Source organism: Dama dama, chromosome 18 (genome assembly GCF_033118175.1).
Source record: "Dama dama isolate Ldn47 chromosome 18, ASM3311817v1, whole genome shotgun sequence".
Taxonomy (NCBI): Eukaryota; Metazoa; Chordata; class Mammalia; order Artiodactyla; family Cervidae; genus Dama; species Dama dama.
The window spans coordinates 41,328,182-41,343,222 of NC_083698.1; the positions used below are offsets into that span (position 1 = coordinate 41,328,182).

Sequence of the window (15,041 nt, forward strand, 5' to 3'; positions counted from 1 at the left end):
ATCTCTAACAGGAAAATGGATAGATCTGAAATTATTATTCATGTTGCTCTCTATATAGACACATTAAAAAACAATTTGTCTCTCGTTCTCTTAAAGAGACAAAAATATATGTTTTTTAAAATATCACAGTAGCGGAGGGCAGCGACTGAGTGAGTGTGGCCTATTCACCGTGGGGGTCAGACTGGGGATCTCGGGGAGGGAGACGGTGCCTGTGGACCATCCTTTTCTTGTCAGGGATCGGGCGTGCAACCCCAATCCGCATAATGTACAGAGGTAGAGGGGATGGGCTCTGGCCCGCTCGGTGTCCTGTCTTCAGTACCAGCGGTCACCAGTCTGCCAGTTCTATCCTCTAGCGCTGGGACGCAGAGAAAAAAAAGGCGGGTCGGGGGGGGAAGGGGGGAGGAAAAAAAAAGAAAAAGAGAAAGGAAAAAAAAGTCACAGTAGCTGTTGAGATGTGTGCTAGCTTGATGAACTTGTGCTGAATATGGAAATACTCTTCCAGGCCAAGGAAATCTCAAAGAAAATGATCACCTTAACAAGGTAATTTTAAAGTTGCAGCACATTTGAATTTCCTCAGGTATCACCAGTTTAAAAACCCTAAAGGAGAATAACATCAATAGCAATAATTCAGATTCCACGGACTCATCCCTGCTGGTTCACAGACAGACTTCATATTTGTTTCTAGGAAGTCCCAGGGTGTGTTTAAAAAGTGCCCTAACAATTCTGTGAAGCTTTCCTGTGGTCTCCATCGAAAGGCAGTGTGGGAGAAGGGAATGGCAACCCACTCCAGTATGCTTGCCTGGAAAAGTCCATGGACAGAAGAGCCTGGCGGGCTGCAGTCCATGGGGTCGCATGACTGAGCATATGTGCACGAGGGTGGAGGGAGATGGGTTGGTAGCAATAAAGTGGTAGAACTAAAAAAAAAAAAAAGGCAGTGCGGCTTCTGCCCAGCCAGGGGCTTCGGCAAAACCTGCTCACCAGTGAGGTGAGCCTCAGCAGTGGATACACTATAGACTTGCACTGAAGTTCCCACTGCATATGGAAAACGTGTCATTTCTGTATAATTGCAGCTGTAGCTCTAGATAATCAACCTATGTGCTTATTTTTAAGTTGAGGCTTATTTTTATTTTAGAAAAACCTCATTGATTAGTAATGACAGGAAATATGTGAATATTATATTTTGAATTAAGCACTTGAATGCACCAATCCTTCAGTGAATATTAATTGAGCACTAGTATGTACTAGGCAGTGTTCTAAATGCTAGGGATAAATGATAAACTAAGCTCCTGCCCTCATGGAAAGTTAACATTGAGTTCATGATGCCAGCTCATTTCTGCAAATATACCATCTTGATTTCCATCAAGTTTTCTGAGATTCTGATTTAAAGAGTTTCTACCTTCAATAGCACAGATCATATGAATGGGAGAGAGACCAGTTATGTGTTTTCTCTTTTATAATTGAAGTAGCTGTAAAAGGAGGAGGAGAGGTATGAGAGTAAAAATTAATAATGTTGCAATTTTGCTGGATTTCAGATTGGGTCTCTCCGTCTGATTGATGCCCTTTACACTCTGTGCAACTTCTTGCCTAGACCTTCCCCAGGACTTGACAACTTAGACACTCTAGACTGGTTTGGACTTCCCTGATAGCTCAGTTGGTAAAGAGTCTGCCAGCAATGCAGGAGAGCCCAGTTCGATTCCTGGGTTGGGAAGATACCCTGGAGAAGGGAAAGGCTACCCACTCCTGTATTCTGGCCTAGAGAATTCCATGGACTGTATAGTTCATGGGGTTGCAGAGTCGGACACGACTGAGAGACTTTCACTTTCATAGACTAGTTTACTTTCTAATGCATTTTACGGCATTTGGAAGCCCTCCAGTGGCCATATACTATACTTGAAAAAAAATTTTTTTTTGCTATTCTGAAGTATTTAGGCATGAAGTGTACTCATGTTTCAGGCTTCCCAGGTGACACAGTTGGTAAAGAATCTGCCTGCCATGCAGGAGACTCAAGAGATGCAGGCTTGATCCTGGGTTGGGAAGACCCCCTGGAGTAGGAAATGGCAACCCACTCTAGTATTCTTGCCTGGGAAATTCCATGGATAGAGGAGCCTGGCAGGCTACAGTCTATGGGATCACAAAGAGTCAGACAGGGCATGACTGAGCGTGCATGCACTGTACTCATGCTTGCAACTTACTTTGAAATGTATCAAAAAATAAGATGGATTAATGTATGATAGGGAGATGTATAGATGGTTAGACGTGTGGTAAAACAAATATAACAGCATTAATTTTAGAGTTCAGGTGACAGGTGTAAGTATAATTTGGTCACTGGATAGGTCATGGTATAGTTTCTTTCAACTTCTCTGTTTTACATTTATGTAATAAAATATTGAATAAAAATCTCTTTGCCAGACTCTGAAGATTTATACCTATTACTTCATACTATAGAATTAAAATTTTGTGAAGATAATATTTAAATTACTTTTCAGTAAAATTGTCTTCATTAATGGATGTGGATTAATTTTTCTTAACATGGATTAATTTTTAAATGTTTGAAAAACACTGGGAGGAGGGGTAATTGAAGGTAATTGAAGGTCAAATGGTACAAGTTTTCCATTATAAATATGTACTAAGGATGTAATGTATAATGTATAATGTGGTGACTGTAGCTAACATTGCTGTGTGACATGGGAAGGTTATTAGAGTAAATGCTAAGAGCTCTCGTCACAGGAAAAAGTTTTTTTCTTTTCTTTTTATTGCATCTACAAGATAATAGATGTTAACTGAACCTATTGTGGTAATCATTTCACAATATATGTAAATCAAGCCATCATACTGTATGCCTTAACCTTGTACAGTGATTCATGTCGGTCATTTCTCAATAAAAGTGGTAGGGAAGGTACTTCTTTGTTTCTTTTAGAAAGTTTATACAATGTTAATGTGAAATTGCTACATGATTTTTTCTTTTATTTATTTATTTATTTTTTATTTTTTTCTTTTAAAAAGGCTTACCTTCCTAAGATATTTTTACATACTCAGGCAATTGTTAACAAGCTTAACTAAATTCACTCTTAAAAAAGTGAGGCAACTGTTTGACAATTGCTGAAAATATTTTTTCTTAGTGGAGCTATATTAGTCAGGATTCAAAGCAGAGAACAAAATCCACTCTAGTAACTTAAGCCAAAAGGGATGTATTGCATGATCTTATCACAAATGGTTGGCAGGGTTGAAGAAACAGCCAGTGGGTTGAGCTTCAGGAGTAACTCACAAATCCAGGCTAAAGAACTGAGCTGTCAAAGGACTGTTGATCTGGCCATGCTCAGGAGGTTACCTGCTGAATGGGGAAGACACCCCGTTGGTTGTAGACCACTGTTTCCACAGCCACGTGTCTTTCACTATAATACAGCCTGTCATGAAGGTGCCTCACAACCCAACCCTCCACAACTCAGTTCACTAAACACAACTGCCTATAGTTGATAGAATTCAAATCACATCAGTAACTCTAGCTGCAAGAGAGTTTGAGAAATGCATTTTTAGCCTTCTAGATACTAAAGCCCAGGAAGGCATAGTAAGAGGAGGAAGGCATATTAAGAGGAGGGTGGCATTATATGAAACGTTGAATGCTTTTTGATGAATAAATCAGCCTGACAGCACTCACTGTTCACACTATGGGTATGATGAGTAGATGACAGCATATATGAGGGCTTCTCGCCCCAAACATCAAGCCTGAATCTGAGAAGCTCACTAGATCCAGCTATTAAGTTTACAAGAATTAGAAGGATAGAGGCACATGTTTTAAAACACCACAGGGATGCAGTTAGCGAAATCGTGTGGGAAACTATATAGGAAAAGTGACACAATTCAACAAATAAATGGCAAGGGGAAAAAGGGAGGGGAACCTAAAATTAAGAAATTTAAAAGATGGATCAAGTAAGTGCAGTGTGTGAATCTTGTATGTATCTTCATTGAAACAAAACAATTGTCAAAAACATTTATGAGACTCTCAGGGAAATCTGAACATGTAAACTTGGAAAACTAATCATATTAATAATTATTTTTAATTTTTTAGATTTGATAATAGTATTGTGGTTACGTCAACAATCATTTTATTCACTTACACAGTAAGATCTTTGCTTTTTCAGTTGATTATATGTTGTTTCTTTCATAATTTATGGCTTTGCGTTTTTTTATGGCTTTGCATTTTATACTAAGAATAAACTATATTATGCTAGGCATTTTATGTATATTAAATAATTTAATCCTTGTAGCAGTCCTTTGGTAAAAGGCAATTAGGGAAACACACCTGTTACAGGCTTTCTGGATGTGGATGAAAACAAATGTCTATTTTAAAGTACAGTTGTCAATAGTATGTTTAGGAAGGAACAAGGAGGCAGAGTCAGGGAAGGAACACCATTAGCATTTTAGCTAATTAATGGTTAAGGCACATTATCAGTTATCTCCATTCAAGAGAACAGATTTGTTAGATTCCATAAAATAAATATTAGATTCAGTGTTCAAAATATTTTCAGATTGTTCCCTTGTCCCTGAAACTATAAGAGAACATGAAACTACTGTCTCATTTTAAAGATGGAGACAAACCTGAAACATCATCCCAGCAGGGTGATATAAGGGTGAGTAGCACATTGAGAGTCTTAATATTATCAGACACAGCCAAGGGGATGACTCCTGGACCACCAGTGACTCTAAGACTAGTTGGCTGTAATCTTTTTTTTTTTTTGGCTGTAATCTCGAGTTTGCAGTTTTCTGTTAATGGGCTTATACCATGCATTCTGAAACTTTCTTAAAGGCAAAAAGACTCTTGGATATAATAATGGTTTTTGGCCCTTGAAAGCTCAACTCTACCCAACAAAATCTTATTCCTTATCACTCTCACTAGGGAGAATTTAAATTTAAATATTCTCCTGTAGGAGTAGAGCAATAATGGAAAAAAGTTTCAGAAACACTGGCTTAGACCAAAAGACTTTATTTAGAATACAGTAATGTTTTTAAAGTATAGTTGATCTAAAAAGTTTCATGTACATAGCACAGTGATTCATTTGTGTGTATATATATATACACACACACACACACATATATATATAAAATGGAAAATAATATATATAGGAAAATACATATATAATGGAAAATAATCCAAAGAGTATACATCTATATACATGTGTGTTCTTTTTTCAGATTATTTTCCATTATTGGTTATTACAAGATACTGAATATAGTCCTTTCTGCTATATAGTAGATCCTTGTTGTTTATCTATTTATATATAGTATTGTGTTTCGGTTCATCCCAAATTCCTAATTATCCCTCCGCTACTTTCCCTTTTGATAACTGTAAGTTTGTTTTCTATGTCTGAATCCATTTCTGTTTTATAAATAACTTCACTTGCATCATTTTTTTAGATTCTGCATATAAATGATGTCATATATATGTCTTTGTCTGACTTCATTTAGGAGGGTAATTTCTACATCTATCCATGTTGCTGCAAATGACATTATTTCATTCATTTTTGTGACTGAATAATATTCCATTGCAGAATACAGTGATTTTTAAATCATGGTTTCATGTTCTTAGAAATGGATATCACTATATTTATTTTTAATTAATTTTAAAAGCAAATACTCAAGCACATATAGGTGTTTTCCCCTCAGATTCCAAGTGACTTATGAAATCAAAGTACTACCTTGTCTTCCTAAAAATGATTCACCAAAATTGTGGCTTCTCTGTCTAATGGAAAACTGGTATTAATTGATTAATAAAAGAATGACTGGATAGCTCCTTGAAGGAACTGCAGCCCCATTTGACTTCGGCTGTCTGTCAGTGAGCTTATCTATCAGTGCAACTAGTAGTAAATGCTAGTTTCCACTAAACTTTGTGCTTCATAAACAATCTAAAACTTGGTGGGTTGACTGTTTAGTTAGTGTCCTCTGCTTCTAGATTTTGTCCCCTGAAAGTGAAAGTCGCTCAATCATGTCCGACTCTTTGTGACCCCCTGAACTACACAGTCTGTGGAATTCTCCAAGCCAGAATACTGGAGTCGGTAGCCTTTCCCTTCTCCAGGGGATCTTCCCAACCCAGGGATTGAACCCAGGTCTCCTGCACTGCAGGCAGATTCTTTACCAGCTGAGTTACCAAGGAATCCCCGATTTCGCCTGCTACTCTTGCTTATATGAAATTGCTGTAGAATTTTCTAACTTGAACTAAAAATAAGAGATTGCTGTTCTTTACCCTGAAACTGACAATGCCTTGAGGCAATATCAGAAATGTCACCTCTACTTGTCTCTAAAGTTTATATTATACTGAGTCTGGAAAAGATGCCCTCTTCACTCTGACTGAATGCCCTCTAATTCAGATATCATTACAACGAATGTTTTCAAATACACACTGTAAGCAGAAAAGTGGGTTAGGCTCAAGAAAATCGCAAGTTACTATGGAAGATATATTTTATGAACAACTAATTAAGGTGATGTAGGAGGAACTTCCCTGGTGGTCTGGTATTTAGGATTTGGTGATTCTACTGCAGGGGGCATGGGTTTGATCCCTGGGCAAGAAACTATAAGATCCCACATCCTGCAGAGCACGACCACAGAATTAACAAAAAAAATTTAAGAAAGTGATGTGAAAAAATTGCTTAGAATCCTAGAGCTAAAGAAACGTGATGGAAGGAGCAGTTGATTCTGTTGGAAGCCTAGAGAGTTATATTAACATATTGAGAACCTGGAAGGCTTTGTGGGGAAAGTACGACTGGTAGACTTTGAAAGGTATGTGACTCCACTTATACATTTGAAGAAGGTTCTATGTGGTGGGTGGCTGTTGGAAGGAGCCAAATGAGCAAAACAGAGGAGAAAAATTCCAAGGTATATTTAGGGGATGTTTTCTATAGCTGAAGGGTGGAGGGGGCCATGGTGATGGACAAAAGCTGGAAATATTGGAGACACATCATGGATCTCAAATGACATGCAACAGCCTCCTTGCTCTCATGGTTACTTCCCTGGGAAGAATTATTTACACGGAGCTGTTACTTGAATACATAATACCATCTAACTCCATTTCTGCTTTCTACCCTTCCCCCTTCTTCCCTCAGAGAGAGCAAAATTTCCCTGCATTGTAACCTTGAACAACTTACTTCTCTCTGTACCCTGATTTCCTCATCTATAAATGGATATTAAAGATAGTGCCTTCTTATTGAGTGAGTCACAGCAATATATGGACATAGTAACAGAGTGTTTATTACATAAATAATGTATATAGTTCTACTTAGTAGAAAGTCTCAATTGTTCTGAAGCATATAAGGAAAGGAAAGGGTTTCAGATCTGTTTGGATCTCTGCTAACTTGCAACCTTGAGCTTAAGACCTTTCACAGTACAAATTATTTATGTATATCATTATAGCCTTAAAGAATGTAATTGCTAAAAGAACTACTAGTGTGCCCTTTTATTTTAGAACTCAGAGAAATGCTTTTCCAGCCCTTGGAGCTGCTTACAGAGTTTCATTTTGGGTACATTTCTAATTATGTAAGGCATTATTTAAGATTTTGGAAAGACCTTGGCTTTTAGCTACAGCCTTTTGACATTTTCAGTTCATTACTAATTGTATATTATAAAAAGGAAGAGAAAGAATACATAGGGCTATTTTATACCTTTACGAAAAGTGGAAAGGTGATAGTAAATAGGAAAAGTGGAATCCACATTAAATATTTTGAGATTTAACTTACACATTTTTTTGTTCCCCATTTTTGTTTTGGTTGTAGTACTACACAGTAAACTTTATGGTAAAATATAATGTCTTTAAAACATCACTTTGTTTCTCACAGTTCTGGTGATAAGGAAGTCCGCCTAGACGCTCCTCCACGTGGTGTCGGCGGTATTAGCTCTCCGTATAGTTTCTCATCATTCTCTCATTGTTCAGTGTTTTAGCCTGAGTGTCTAGACATGCCAGCAGGACCCCAAGAGACTAAAGTAGCCTGCCCTCTCAAGGTCTAGACAAAGAGTTAGCCGAGAAAACATATATGCTGCATTTTATGGGTCAAAGCAAAGCACAAGTCCAGCCCGGATACTCGGGGTGGGAAAACAAACTTCACTCTGATGTGAGGAGCTGGAAATATTGTGGCCATGATTTCCAACCTGCCACAGTATCTGACCAAGTTAACTATAAAGTTAAAATTGACCAAGTTGGTAAAACTCCAGATTCTGACTTCTGTCCCATACTTTTTGCCCTAGAATTACTCTACTGCAGGATAGGAAATAAACAGAGACACCAAGGAAAAGCATGGAAATGGACTTCATCTGGTTTTTAACTGCCCCCCCACAACCCCCGCTCTTTGGGATCTTAGCTCCTGGATGCCCCCTGCCATGGCAGCTCAAGTCTTAACCACTGGACCACCATCAGTACTCATAAAGCCTATTAGTGACATTTGACTTAAGAAACTAATCCCTTTTCTAGTCAACTAACATATCCACATTTCTTGCCTGCTAAAGCCTACACTCCTAGCTTCTCTGAAAACTAGGGCATATAGTAGTGTCAGTAGTTAAAGTGCAAGGACTTTGTAATAGGAGCTAGGCTTAAATCCTGGCTTTGCTACTTTTTGTGACTTTTTGTGTTCCCCAGATTAACAGGAATGTCCATCTGGCAAGGTTTTTGTGAAGATTAAGAAAGGTAGTATATTCAGAGATTAGCAGGTCTGGAACTTGGTAAGCATTCTGCAAGGTTAATAATTTTTATTAGATAGGCCTGAGTCTGCATGAACATGTATTGATGCCTTAAGATTTGCTTATGGGGGGCGGCGCGGGCACTTGGCTTTAGGGACTTTACACTCTCAAACAGTAAAGCCACCTCAAGAAGCTTTGGGGCTATACCTTTCTGAATTTTGAATGCCTTTCCTTTTTTTTTTCAGGGAGGTGGGGCAAAGTTTTCCTATAAATTTCCTTTGCTTGCTAGGCTTGCCCCCTTCTGGCGGAATGGGGAAGAGTTCAGTGATGTCGCAACCCCTGCAACCACTGAAACTGCTAAAAACTATTAAGGTTAAAAAATCCAGCTTTCAAAAACCTCTAGCCCTAAATTCAAGTGAATTCACATGAAAGCAAAGTCTAAATGTAAAATCTCTACATATAGATTTTTATCTGTTACATGGAAATTGATAGTGATAGATGAAATAAAATGAAAATGGACAACTCATTTTAAGTTGAAAAAATGTTGAGACTATTTTGTTCTTCTAAATGGCAATAGTAAATTTCCTATAAACTTCATTTTACCTTTTTGACACAACAAAATGTTTACCATATATAATTTTAATTTAAAAAATGTTTTCCTAGGGAATTCCCTGGCAGTCCAGTGGTTAGGCCTCAGTACTGTCACTGTTGACCAGGGTTCGACACCTGGTCAGGGAACTAAGATCCTGGAAGCCAAATGGTGCAGTGCCAGAAAAAAAATTAAAAATAACAAAAAAAGATTTTCTTTTTTAATGTTAATGTTTTAATGTTAACCTCAGCTAATCACTATATCCTTGAAATTAGACAACATATGTAGCATCCCCAGATTGGTATTTAAAAGTGTTTGTATAGAAGCTGCATGAAAATGTTTTTGTGTATGTATTTCAAATACAATGAGAAATCTAAATGTTGATTTTTATATTTAATATAGTAAATTCTTTCTCACATTTTAGTTTTAGGAAGTATTGAAAATACTCTAACAAGTTTACATACAAGTAGATAAAGATAAAATTTAAAAGCCACAATATTTTAAAACATCACCAATGTATTGCATGTTTGTATACTTATATGTTCTGGCTGAAATGTTGGCAAGAGATTTAAGTCACAACTGCTATTACATTAAATCATGATTTTAGTACATAAGGCATTTTATCTCTAAAAAATGAAAAGTGGCTGGAATCTTTGGAATTCTCTTCCCCCACTAACTCAACAAAGCCCAGATTTGTTGTAGTTTAGAACACTGAGACACATCTTGAGCTACTCAAGCATAGCTGCTTTTTCACTGGTTAAATTGTTCACGATCTAATTGGTCATTTGCCTATCATATGGTCATTTGCCTATCATACAATACTTGTGCAACTTAAAGACAAATAGCAGGGGAAACAGAATGCAGCAAATCTGTTAAGAAAACAGGTTGGATGCATGAGACAAGTGCTCAGGGCTGGTGCACTGGGAAGACCCAGAGGGACGGGATGGGGAGGGAGACGGGAGGGGGATCGGGATGGGGAACACATGTAAATCCATGGCTGATTCATGTCAATGTATGGCAAAAACCACTACAATATTGTAAAGTAATTAGCCTCCAACTAATAAAAATAAATGAAAAAAAAAAAAAAAGTAAAAAAAGAAAACACAGTTTGTATTAAAAACTGGAGCTACTTTTAGCTATTATTGAATGGATATGTACAAAAATCTTTTTTCAATATCTAAAGTAACATTACTGAAAGCAGGAAGACTTCCCTGGTGGCTCAGTGGGTAAAGAAACCACCTGCAATGCACGAGATCCAGGTTTGATCCCTGGGTTGGGAAGATCCCCCGGAGAAGGGAATGGCAACCTGCTCCAGTATTCTTGCCTGGAGAATCCCATGGACAGAGGAGTGTGGTAGACTATAGTAGCCCATGGGGTCACAGAGAGTTGAACACAAATGAGTGACTAACACATTTACTTTCACTTTCAAAAGCAGGTAATTAGAGGAGATATCTGTGTAAGAAAACAAAAACAGCAAAAATGTTTCCAAAACTAGCACAAGAGTGATTTACTTAAACTTTATTCTATATTTAAGATTAAACTAGAATGATTTCATGGATTGCAATCAAGACTACCAAATATGTACTTCAACAAAAATATTACAATCAGAACACATTTTAAGACTAAATGTCATTCTTCACTTGAATTTCTCTCAAACCTTCAGATGGCATTATTTTTATTGCTCCCCATCACGGGTAGCACAAAACTGTCTCTTTTTAGTTAACTAATTATGTGCCCATCAATAGACAAATGGAAAAAAAAAAAAACAAATAGACAAATGGATAAACATGTGGTGTATATATACAATGAATATGTTACCGAGCCCTGAAAAAGAATGAAATTTTGCCATTTGCAACCAAATGAATGGAACTAGAGTGTATTATGCTAAGTCAGACAAAGGAAGACAGATACTGTACAATTTCACTTATATTTGGAACTTAAAAAACGGAACAAGTGAATCTGAAAAAAAAACAAAAACAAATAGATTCATAGATGATAAAACTGGTTGTTGCGAGGGAAAAGGGGTGGGGAAATGAGTGAAATAGGTGATAAAGATTAAGAGGTACAAACTTCTAGTTATAAACAAGTCATAGGCATGTAATGTACAACATAGGAAATATAGTCACTATTTTAGTAACTCTGTCTGGTTACAGATAGTAACTATAGTTATTATGGTGATAATTTTGTAATGTATAAAAATACTGGATCACTATGTTGTACACCTGAAGCTAATACTGTATACGTCAATTATACTTCAATTTAAAAAAATGACCCAGGCCATAGCATTAAGAAATGTTTTAAATAATTAAAAAAGAAAGAATTTCATAGATTCAGCTATTTTAAGTGACCACAGGGGTTTAGGATATACAGTTATATAAATTTGCTCAGGCAAAAACATAACCACATGTCCTACAAGGCTGTTACCTGTGAGGAAGTCATTTAACTATTGTCTGAGCCTAGCTTACCACTCACATACAACTATGGTTTTATTGCTCTGTTTATCAATATAAGGAAAAAATGTCCATAAAGTAAAAAATACTACTTGTGAAAAATTGCTTCCAAAAGAAAGGTAACTGATAGTGTTACAGTGGAAAAGGAAAGATTAAGTCTTTGTAGTATGAGCTACAAGGTAGAGGTTTCAGATAAAGTGGCAGGATGAATTTGGCAATAATTTATCTCAGATACAAATAAACTTCTTATATGCTTTATATAGGAAATTAAAATGAATAATAACTTTATGGACTGTCTAGGCAATATAAAAATCACTGGGAGAAAGCTAAAGATGGAAAAAGGCAGAATTTAAAACATAAAGATAGGCAATGGAATAGAAAGAAAAAAATCTAGTTGTTGACTAAGATCAATGAATATATAACTTATGATGATAAGAGTATATATATTTAATGGAGAAAGTACATTAAATAGTGATTCATCAAGGAAAAAAGAAATCTACCTCATACTCTATACAAAAATTAATTCTGCAGTTTTAGATAAAAACATAAAATAAAAATATAAATTAAAAAATTAAGCTTCTAGAAAACTGAAGAATATCTTCATGATCTTGGAGTGGGCAAACATTTCTAAAAGAGAACACCAAAAAAGAATAATTACAAAATAAAATATTCATAAATTGGATTTAATTAAATTTAGGAACTCCTTTTATTAAAAAAAAACAAAACCCATCATTAATAGAGTGAAAAGGCAAAGCTCAGGCAAACCCACAAGGATTAAAATGTGGAATATATAAATAATTCCAACAAATCAATATGAAAAAGACAAATCACTAAAGAGAAAAACAGGTACAGAGTTGCCAGATGATAGAATATGTGTGTACTCAGCTTTAGTAGATATGCCAAACAGTATCTTCTTGAGACTTGAACAGATCCTTCACAAAAGTGAACAGCCACATGGTCCTAAGCAGGTAAGAATGTACTCAACCTCATTAGTCAGAAGGGAAATATGTAACAATCAGAACAACCAATTTTGAAAACTGGCCGTATCTACAAAGCTGAATATATATGCATACTCTACAAAAACTGCACTCCTGAATTATCTACCCAATAGATGCATATATATAAGTGCACCAAAACACATTAAAAAGTATTTGTAGCAACAAAATGTTTATAATTTTCTGAAGCTGAAAACAACACAAATGTCTGTTAGTAGCAGAACAGACAAACTGTGATATATTCACACAATACAAAACTCTAGCAATGAAAAATGAATAAAGGAACTGCTGCACATAATGAACAAATCTTACAGACCCAGAGGGAAGCTTCTCAGTGGCTAGTCCTATTCTACTGCTTGAGGATGGTCACACTTACAGAAGTGTGTACTTTGTGATGGTTAGTATGTTTTCTGCACCCTCTGAATACATGTATACTTCAATGAAGTACTTCAATGAAGGTGTTCCAAAACAACTCCTCCCCCAAAGAAGTCTTTACAAATGATTTCAGTGCCATATTATACAAGTCATAAAGTGTATGGAGACTAGGTATGTTTTTCAGTTAAACTTTATTTCAGTTTAAATTTTATTAAGAAAATGACATGCTATAGAGGTGTTTGTTTCTTGTGAATACCAAATGCCCACTGGATTCACAAATTTTTTTTTTTTTTTTTTTTTACCAAATCTATGAGGAAAATGTGAAATTCTAAGACTACTGAGCTTTGAAAATTTTTTGACATGAAATTATAATAGCATTTTCTCTTCCACAATGATCCTCCTTCTATTCATATACGATTACTTTATCTCACCTTAGTCTTGTAATTTCTTCCCTCTTTTGTATGCAGAGGCAAAGTACAGATATCTATCAGCTTCAATCCAAAATGTCAAAATTCAAACTTGGTACTTATGGACAGGACCTCTGCTGCAGTGCAGGATGGGAAGAAAGCAGTTCCCCTTATCCAACTGCACCTTTGTTTGGAGATTTCCTGGATCCCAGTAGGCAATAATGATAAGGCTGAGAAGTATGAATAGGGCTGACTCAAGATAAGTATTTAGGACTGCACAGCCATGTTGTTGCAGAAGGTGCTCCCTATTTCATAAACAAGAGATTAAACCCCATTCACAACATGACTTAAAGATAAGATTGAGCTGGCAGGAAGGTGGATATTAAGTCTAATTTTCTAAAAATGAGGAATGAAAAACCAAAACAAATAGGCACTGTAAAATTGTTTTTGTTTTTTTAATGGCAGGTCAAATATCCTGAACACATATAGTTTGATAGTCTTCTAATCCCAGTTGAGTTCAAATATTAAAGTAACACACACAAGCTAAGAGAATTCAATATTGTTCCAAGGCACTTACTGAATCTCCATGACTAGATGAAAACAAGGACAATTAGGATGGACAATTAGACAGTATATAATATAAAAATAACTTTTTGCTTACAATTTACAAAATGTATTATTATTACAATCTTTGATCTCTGATAACCTGTAAAGCTGGCTGCATGAATCCAGCAGTTTTAAAAATCAGAAACTATTTTCTAAAACTTCAGGGCAAATAATTTACAAATAAGGTACACAAAGATTTAGACCATGCAGAAATTTCTTACATCTTCTGTTAATAATATTTTATGACTGCAACTTTATCAAATTATATACCTACTTGCCCTGTACATATACAAAATAATGCATACATGATAAAACATTAGCAAAAAAGAGTAGTCCTTAAACTCAATTTATCATAAAAGTATTACTATATTAACATGTCTACAAGCAGCGTGTAACAGGGTTAAGAGACATTAAGGCAATAATACTTGAAGTTACAAAATAAACCAAATGTAATACTTTTCCTAAGTGTAATATAAGGCAGGTAGATGGTCCCAGCAAAAAAAAAAAAGAAAAAATCACGAAGGTAACGATCTACACTGCTGTTAGTCCCACATTTTTAAGATGGAATACCATAAATCTGGCTTTCAGTGGCACTTGAATTTTCCAGTATAATTTAAAGTGTCTTTTAGTTCCCTGAATCATGTCCATTCTGAAGGTGGATCTCTTGGTCCTTTAGGTTTTCCACAGCGATTACCAAAACCTATAATCAAAATACCACAATAGTTGGCTAGTGTTCAGAAATACTTTTACACTAACTATTAAACCATATTTGTAGACATTCTTCTTTTCTGGAACAAATAAATTTCCATATGGAAATTTAGCATTTAAACAAATATCTACAAACATAAACCAACTCTTAATTTCTTCTGTATAGTTGAAAAAATAACTTTCTTTTATAAAAATAAAATCAATTCTATAAAAATGTAAGAGAAACATTTAGGATATTTTAGTCTTTTCAACA

At 35.8% G+C, this 15,041-nt stretch overlaps 1 protein-coding gene and 1 non-coding gene across 2 annotated transcripts in view; one reads left to right on the forward strand and one right to left on the reverse strand.

Annotated features, from left to right (window-relative positions):
* The first annotated feature begins 217 nt into the window (after positions 1–217).
* LOC133073183 (small nucleolar RNA SNORA57) lies at positions 218–366 on the forward strand. The gene has a single exon (XR_009696890.1). It is a non-coding gene; the product is annotated as a small nucleolar RNA SNORA57 (small nucleolar RNA).
* A 13,549-nt stretch (positions 367–13,915) lies between these two features.
* Positions 13,916–15,041, reverse strand: part of PTPN12 (protein tyrosine phosphatase non-receptor type 12) — an 84,858-nt gene continuing 83,732 nt past the window's right edge. The window contains exon 18 of the mRNA XM_061165171.1: positions 13,916–14,780. Within this exon, the coding sequence (XP_061021154.1) occupies positions 14,719–14,780 (62 nt within the window). The 3' untranslated portion in view covers positions 13,916–14,718. The remainder of the gene's footprint in view (positions 14,781–15,041) is intronic.